Source organism: Siniperca chuatsi, linkage group LG1 (assembly GCF_020085105.1).
Source record: "Siniperca chuatsi isolate FFG_IHB_CAS linkage group LG1, ASM2008510v1, whole genome shotgun sequence".
NCBI classification, from domain to species: domain Eukaryota; kingdom Metazoa; phylum Chordata; class Actinopteri; order Centrarchiformes; family Sinipercidae; genus Siniperca; species Siniperca chuatsi.
Window position 1 is genome coordinate 25923810 of NC_058042.1, and position 8857 is coordinate 25932666.

The following is an 8857-nucleotide window of genomic DNA, read 5'->3' on the forward strand; positions in this document are numbered from 1 at the left end:
AATTCACCTAAAACAAAAATATTCTGCGTGCTGTTCAAAAAGAACAGTTGAAGAGTTTAAACTTGCAAGTTTGAGCCAAACACGGATGGTGGCCAGAAGTGGTCTAACAGCTAGCTTGTGGGCAACAGCAAAATTAAATGGTTTTTTTTGTAATTATTAGGTTTATTTAGCTAGACCAATCCGTGTTCCGTTACACATTTTCATAATTGTGGGCTTATAATTTTCTTTTCTTTCCATTAGGTGTCACTTCCGTCAGCCATTTTTGTGCAGTTAAAGCAGTTTAAGCAGTTTAAGGCTATTGTTAAATGTCAAGTGTCAAATGACCTATGTTTTTTATGCATAAATAATATTACAAAACATAAACATGGCACCTCAGTGACTCGAGAGTAATCATCAATGCAAATGTGTCAAATGTAAAAACGCTGATTGCGTGGGAGGCAAGGAGGCAACAGACTGTACTTGTAGCATGAGGTTTTTGTTTACGATTACATTATTTGGCCAGCAGATGGCAACATCAAATCCACAGGTCTCAACGGTGGTTTCAATGCTCCTTGTAAATTCCTAATTCCGAGAGAGGCAATACAGTTAAATAAATAAGTAACAAAACTGCGCATGTTAAGTATAAAACCTAAATATTTGATTGTTTTCCCTAGTGTTATTGTATCGCTTGAGCCATTTTTTATCCTATCTGTAACCATCGTTAGCTACACTCACTGCAACTAATAAATTCCTAGGGCTTTGAAAGAGAAGAAGGGACGATAAGTAAGCATGGTATAGCAAGTTAAAGTCCATGTAGAACTAAAACCTGCAAGATAATTGCCACTGACATTCTAATGACACCATTAAGTTATCTCTGCCTGTTGGCTGAACACGGCGGAATTCTGAAACTATATGTATTGATGATTTGTCCGACAGGACATGAATGCAGCATCCAGCACAGCTGCTAGTTTTGCATACGTTTGTTCTACATTTGTCTAGGGCGGAGAGCTGGAAAGTTCGTACTATTTGTATGCGGTTGTTCAACAAGGTGGTCAACAAGTTGCTTTTTATCTGCCTGGCAGGTAAGTCTATTGTTGTTTAAATTAAATTGGTTACAGTATATACAGTATATAAAAATAAACTGTTATTGAAAATGAGGATGCATCATTGTTTTGCTGTCCAGTGGGCATTTTCATAAATTAGCTATTAAATAGTCTGTTTCTGTGTGGACTGTTCTGTTCTAATAAATCGTGAGAATACACGATCCCATCATACCTTGGGGTATTTTAATCTCATCAGAGTGATAGTGTAATGTATTCCAAGTAGGACTTCAAATATGCATGAGATACGAAGCAGTACGTTTATAATGATGCTATCATGTTTTTTTTTTTTCTAGCTGTCACTGTAATATATTTCTATAATATTTCTGTTATACTCCAAAAGGAACTTTGCTGTGCTGTGATATTTGTTTCCTTCCAAAATGTATTTTAAATCCAAAACAGTAACTCCATGTTATCTATATGATTTATGTTATGTGTGTGTGTGTGTGTCTTAACCATGCAGCTGCGATTATTTTGTAATAAGATAACTGTAATGCACCGGTGTGTTTCCTCTCTTCAGAATATGCCTTCTAGGAAAACTGTAACATATGCTTCAAGCAGTTGCTGGATGCAGTCCCTTAGGCATCTGGTGGTACTCTCCTCTCTGTGTCATTTTATATCTGGATACTCTGAGAGAGAGAGAGTACATGACTTGATGTCCAGATATCCTCTTATTGATGGGTAAATGATGTTTACTGTCTTGCCTAAACATGAGCAACATTCTTGGAAATAAATTAATCGAAACAAATTAGAATGCATCTTCATCCTTTCCGTTTTCCTTACACCCTCTCCATCTGTCAGTCATAATGATCTAGCTCTCCAGCTGAGGATACTTCACAACAATCGGCTGACCCAAATTGACCTTCACAATGTCAGCAAAGTGGCCACTGACATCACTCGTCTCCAAGCAGGCCATGTACAGGCACAGGTATTATAATTTAGTCAGTCTTTCACTGACACTGGTCTGTTCTAAAGTGAGGATTGCGCCAGAGAGTAGCCTAGTAATAGCACACATTGACAGGATCCACTAATTTTATGTTGTGGACAAATCAAACCTAGAATCACCTCAGTAACTTAAATGTCTCTCCTGTTCTCTTGTGTCATATTCCCGTCCCTTTGTCAGATGTTTGCAGTCTATGTGATGTGTGGGGCCCAGGAGAAGGATGCTGTGAGGCTGACTCTGGAACAAATAGACGTGGTCAGACGCATGTGCACTGAGTACCAGGAATTTGAGCTGGTCACATCTGCCCAGGGTATAGTACACCTCAAGATGGGATTTACCCAGTTTACCTACAAAACCACTATGGAGATGAAAGAGGGATTGATATTTTCTAATCTAGTTGATTATCTACAATTATGTTTCAGTGCATTTGTTTTGTTTATAAAAACACATCCATAATACTCTTAAGTATGTGTTATTTACAGTCCATATCTGTGAAAAGAGCCTTGAAAAGTATAATGATCTCTGCATCATAATGAGAAGTTCATTACTTTATGTGAAGACTCTCTAACAAGTTATTATAACACAAAAAGGAATTGTGATTTGTTGTAGATTTCAGTGTTCCCCAGGAGATTTTTTTATTTTTTATTTGACAGGCTTATACCATATCTTAGCTTTTGTCTGAATGAGGTAACAGCTGTTGGCTTGGCTGGAGTCATTCATTTTGGATAATGTGTGTACGCTATGTGTCATACATGTGTGTCTTTCTCTGCAGAACTGAAGAGTTCTGAGATGAGGCATAAGATAGCCTGTCTAATAAGTATCGAGGGGGGTCACTCTATTGACAGCAGCCTGCCAGCCCTGCGGATGTATTACCAGCTTGGAGTCCGCTCCATGGCCCTCACACATACATGCAATACACCCTGGTAATTAAGAGATTTATTCTGAATGCATTATTTTACTTAGAATGTTACATACGATTTATATAGTATTGCAGAAAGTCAACATATATTAGTCACTAAAAATGTACTTGTTTGCCATTAAGATTTATCTGCACACACACACTTTTCTCTGAATTTATAGAGAGGGAGATAGGTGGGCATCAATGATGGCCTCATGACACAACAATCAATGCTAGGGATACATGAAATCAGGATCCCAAGGTCCAATACAAATATTTGGATTTTAAACTTCCTATGAAGCTAATACATTTTTTATATTGTTGTATAAAATACAATGTTTTTTAATAATTTTGTAATGATTTCCCCTTACACTATTCATTGGCTGCGTACAACCATGCTTTTACCATAAGCTTTTCTTGCTAAATTTTAGATTATGTAAGTGTTTATTTACAAAGTTGACTGAATGGAAAGGTCAAATGTCTTTACATTTTTTCCCTTCTATGCAAATTAACCTGTATTTGTACTCTCTTTGAAACTTGACATTGCTAGTAGCTCAATGTGCCCCAGCAAGATGAAAAATACAGCAGCCCCATTCAGATGCCGTAAATGAAGCAGTATTTGGATATATTTTACATTTTCTGGTAGTGAAGGATGCAAAAGACTTACAACACTTTCACAATTTGACAATATTCTTTTTCAATGCAGGGCTGAATCATCCTCAAAACTTTATAATATCTATCGAAGACAGAACAACAGCCTGACACGCTTTGGGAAGGTAAGCTTAATCTTCACTAATATCTATTAGAATTGTATGCTTGCTGTATATTTAAGATGAATAATTTTATTTAAAATGAGAAACCCATAATTCGAAAAATATGACAGTTAATGATGATGAATGATTGCTGACGTAGAATTAAAACTTAGAACTTTTTTTCAAATTGACTGTGAGTACTGACTTATTATAATATCTGTTATATATTGGCCAGCAAACATAAGAAAACTATAATATTACCATAACTTTTATTATGTTTTATTAGTGGCAGTAGTGGCAGTAGTAGTAGTAGTAGAAGTAGTTGTAGTTGGTTTGGTTGTTGTAGTGGAAATAGTTTTAATTTTAAAACAAAAATATCTAAATACAAAAATATCTGAGGATATGATTGTAATTTGTAAACTTTGAGACACCAGTAATGGATTGTGCTAAAGAAAGTGGACCGTGTTATTATTGAAAGTTGGTTAATGCTATGCGTACTGAATTTTCTCTTCACAAGAGGCTGTTTACAAATAAACTGCTGTAACTCAAATTGATCTTGTAAACAACTCATTTTTGGGCAGAACCAGACTCAAAGGTGGGCGGCCATCTGCCGCTGCCGTGTTGGGTTGAGAGAGGGGGGTGGGGGATGGAGAGGAGGAGAGTGCATCATGGGAAGTGTCCCAGCAGTCTAGGCCTATAGCAGCATAACTAAGGGATGGTTCAGTACTCACCCAAGCCAGCCCTAACTATAAGCTTTATCAAAGAGGAAAGTCTTAAGCCTACTCTTAAATGTGGAGCTGGTGTCTGCCTCCCGAACCCAAACTGGGACCTGATTCCACAGGACAGGAGCTTGATAGGTGAAGGCTCTGTGTCCCATTGTACTTTTGGAGACTCTAGGAACCACATGTAACCCTGCATCCTGGGATCGCAGTGTTCTAGTGGAGTAATAAGGTATTATGAGCTCTTTAAGACACAATGGTACCTGACCATTAAGAGCTTTGTAGGTGAGGAGAAGGATTTTAAATTCTATTCTGGATTTTACAGGGAGCCAGTGCAGAGAAGCTAATATTGGAGAAATACGATCTCATAGTTCTCCTAGTTCTTGTCAGTACACTTGCCGCAGCATTCTGGATCAACTGGAGAGTCTTAAGGGACTTATTCGGGCAGCCTGATAATAAGGAATTGCTTTTTGGAAAACACAAACATTTTTATAATGCTTTTCCTATTCAGTTGGCCCTCTCAGCAGCAGCATGTATGACTTCCTTGATTGCTATCAGCAGGAGTGTGTTTACTTGCGTGTGTGTGTAACCATCTCCTATTCTCGGCTGAATTGACTTCCTTTCTTCTCATGATAATGTAAATGGCTGCTTAAATGGTTTTTAAATGGTGTTTTCCAGGCCGTGGTGGAGGAGATGAACAGACTGGGAATGTTAGTGGACCTCTCCCACACTTCTTGGGACACAGCCTGGGCTGTGCTGAAGCATTCAAAAGCTCCTGTAATATTTAGCCATTCATCTTCCTACTCCATCTGTAACCACGACCGCAATGTACCTGACTGGCTGCTGCATGAGCTGGTGAGAAAACCAATTCACTGAGTGATTAATTGCTTGCATAGTTGCTTGATTAAACGGTCGTTTTATCAATCAAGTCACTGATTCATTTATTTTCATTAGAATTTTTAGACATAGAACATGCAATATGTTTTCATTGTTAGCTTTTTTGTGTATCAACAGGATCAAAAATGTACAGATTTCCACGATTAAACAATTATTCTATTACACCCACAACAGTCAGTATAATTGATTCTAAATCTTAAGGGTATATTTGCATCTCCTTGCTGACTTTTTATTGTTCCACATCCTCCATAATTTCCACAACCATGTTTGCGTCCCACCAATTTCCTCCCTAGTCTCACCATACACATGCATGTACAAACATGAAATTGACTGTGTGGTTTCCAACATAAAATAATGATTCAGTCTGAAAAAAACATACCAAATGGTAGAAACCACTAATCATAAGTGTTTTTCCTCCAGCATAATGTACTGTTAGCATTTAGAATAAGACACTACAAGAATTGTAAGGGCCTAAGCTCCAAAGTGTATGTCCTACCATTCTTTGGTCAATTTTTACTATACATTTATGTTGGTGCTGTGGTTGAGACTTACAGTAAACTGCTTTATCTTGGTTGTTATAAGGTTGATGATCAGAGAATCAAACCTGAATGTGCTGTTTGACTTTTTGAAGCTAAGTATCAGCTATCTACCAACTGTATCGATATAATCTTTGTACTCTGTACTTGTGTCATCTCCTCCTCTCTTTCCCCCAACCCTTCTCTGAATATCTCTTAAACCTGCTGTTAGTTTATGTCCTTATTCAGCTCCAGTTGTTAGTGCTAACTCATTACTTGCTTAATTTTTCCCACTTGAGTCTAGAACATCTGTTTATATAGGCTGTACTTTGCTTACAACAGAAAATCATTCTCCTTCACCGCTAGTTCTTTTTATCATTTTATCATTTTTTATCAGAAATTTTGTCCCATCACATATTACAATAGTTCAATCAATTTATCTGTTTCTTCTGAACACAACTACCAGTAATATATGTTGAAAGCTATAATTACATCTTGTATAACTTTATAATATTATCATATGTGGTTAGGAGTAGTATTTTGTAAGTATTTTCTATGCAATGGAAACAGCCAAGCTCAATATACATCACATCATTCTAAATGTTTATTTCAGTAAACCTCCATTGGGCGAGTTAAAGCACAGTTTTTTGAAACCCTACTAGCAAAATTCTTTCTCTAGTTGGCATCGGAACAGCATGTTGACTGACCCTTCCGAAAAAACACAATGAAATCCACTGACTTCCTGATTTGCTTCTTATTGTAAATTTGTCATGTATAATATATCAAACTGTTGTCACAGTAGATGAAGACTGAATATCAGTACACTGTAGCAACATGGATATTACTTAACCTCAGCCCATCTCTGGCCCCCTCAGACAGGCATGTTTCTCATTATGCCACAGATTTCTCTGTGTGTGTGTGTGTGCTGCCAAACAGGCTGTGAGTTTAGCAAGAGAATTGTGAGATGACATAAGATAAGTATAAATCTGATGTTTACCACATCTACCACTACAACTAATGCATGTAAATGAGACAGAAATAAAGGCTACTTGTGTATGATACATGTGTTTTTACATGGCTTATTTTAGTTGTTAATGCTTCTTTACATATGTCTTCTTATTCACTAGACTTAGCGGTGACACTTGTGTTTTGTGTTTCAGAAAAAGAACAGAGGATTGATCATGGTCAATCTCCACAGCAAATTCATTTCCTGCAGGGATGAAGCCAACATCTCTCGTGTGGCTGGTGAGGCATCCATGTTGAGTCTATTTTTTAGGCGGCATGAAGTAAATCTGTAGTTTGTATTTCTTATATCTCAGTTGATTTATTATTCCACCTGGTTTTTACAGACCATTTTGATCACATTAAGAAGGTGATCGGAGCTGAGTCGATTGGAATTGGAGGGGACTTTGAAGGTGCAGTGAGGTAAGAAATATTCACTTCACACGGAGATGACAAGATGCACTAAGTCAAAGGCACTTCTAACAGACATAAAGAGAGGGCTGCTGCAGTAGGTTTGATGTAGAATGATGGGCATTGAATTTGTTTGTTCCCTGCATACATACACAATCCAGTCACAAAACAAATAATATTGAAGGACTAGATTTAAGTGTTTATTATCATTATTATTACTTATTCATAATGATAAGTAATGCATTAAGTAACATCAAAACTGTCAGAAGGAGTGGTTTCTTTTGCAGTATAAATATCTGTGAATTTAAATGTGTTTTTCATTAACAGCTTTCCCAAGGGGTTAGAGGATGTGTCAAAGTATCCTGCCCTAATCCAGGAACTCCTGGAAAGGAACTGGACTGAGAATGAGTTGGCTGATGTCCTTCGAAGGAACTTCCTGCAAGTGTTTGAGGAAGTGGAGAGGGTGAGCTAAAAGATTAATGTATTTTATGTGAAGGAACAGCCTTCTCTGATTAATGAAGGGTAGGTAGGTAATTGAAAGGCATATTTGCACTCTGTGTCTTTTGCCAAAGCAGTGATTTGGCTATAATGAAAGATAAAAGGCTGTATGTTTCGTAGAAAATGTCCTCATTATATATTATTTCATTCTGTGTATCAAATATTTGACTCTATATATTGTATTTCTGTCCTGACACAAATGGACACTAACCACCTTATTTCACAGTGGAGTATTCAAAAATTTGTGGCAGGTTTTTTTGGGTTTTTTTGTCCAAAATGACATTTTCAGATTCAGATATCTGATTGATTAAGATTGATTTAATGATAATTAACATATATTATACATAAAATGCTTTCTTTGCACTGCAAGTTTGAAAATATTCTCAACTAAAACCAAAAGCACATATGAGTTCAAAAGTTTAATATATATCGCTTCCCTCTCTTGTCTCTGCCTGTATTTCCCCCAGGTCCGTGATCAGTTGAGTTTGAACCGGCCCAGTGAGGTCCAGATCCCCGTAGAGGAGGTGCAGAACCCCTGCAGGCTGGTCCTCAGGCCTCCTGACCCAAGAGGGCTGCCCACTAACCAGAGTCCCCTCTCCAGAGCCCAACATGGACCAAAAGGTCTGCTAATTCTTGCCATAGTTCTGCTGCTTTCCAGCCTACTTATGCTTGAATGATTATTTAGAAACTCCGTTCAGCTACACCTTCTTTTTTGAAGTGCATCATTTTTAATATAAACAAGCAGAGCTTAGTGAGATTGCTGTAGCCATTTGTGGGTCACCCCATCACTCCACAGGTCAGTAAAGATAAGGGAAGATTAATAATTTTCCCTCCACCAATACAAAAAAGCACTTAATGTGTAGCCCCATTTGGGAGGTCATTTAAATGCCAACGTTCTGTATATACAGTTTTGCTATACATATAAAAAAATATATATATATATATAACATCAGTCCTCTGAAAGGCACTTTACCATTCATTTTGGAATTTATTTAATAGATATTTGATTTGTTGCTGAATTTGCTATACATGTGCTGACATCATCGCTAGAGAATAATGATGCAGATAAATAAAACTGCAGAGATGGCACTTTAAGTTGTTTGAAATCTGTATTTTTAGTGTTTGTTTGTTTTTTATCTATTG

At 37.2% G+C, this 8857-nt stretch overlaps 1 protein-coding gene across 1 annotated transcript; it reads left to right on the forward strand.

Annotated features, from left to right (window-relative positions):
- Nucleotides 1–915: 915 nt before the first annotated feature.
- Nucleotides 916–8809, forward strand: dpep2 (dipeptidase 2). The gene is made up of 11 exons (XM_044197353.1): nucleotides 916–1061; nucleotides 1600–1760; nucleotides 1881–2007; nucleotides 2203–2332; nucleotides 2795–2945; nucleotides 3627–3696; nucleotides 5070–5246; nucleotides 6964–7048; nucleotides 7153–7228; nucleotides 7544–7679; nucleotides 8182–8809. Exons 2-11 carry the CDS (start codon nucleotides 1603–1605, stop codon nucleotides 8389–8391), a joined length of 1320 nt encoding a protein of 439 aa, XP_044053288.1. The 5' UTR covers nucleotides 916–1061; nucleotides 1600–1602; the 3' UTR covers nucleotides 8392–8809.
- Nucleotides 8810–8857: the final 48 nt, after the last annotated feature.

Bases quoted from the DNA above. Each gene is read 5' to 3' on its own strand.
- dpep2 (XM_044197353.1), top strand. From the start codon at position 1,603: ATGCCTTCTAGGAAAACTGTAACATATGCTTCAAGCAGTTGCTGGATG. The intron at 2,008-2,202 runs GTATTATAATTT...TCCCTTTGTCAG, and splicing joins CAGGCCATGTACAGGCACAG to ATGTTTGCAGTCTATGTGAT. The intron at 3,697-5,069 runs GTAAGCTTAATC...GGTGTTTTCCAG, and splicing joins GCCTGACACGCTTTGGGAAG to GCCGTGGTGGAGGAGATGAA.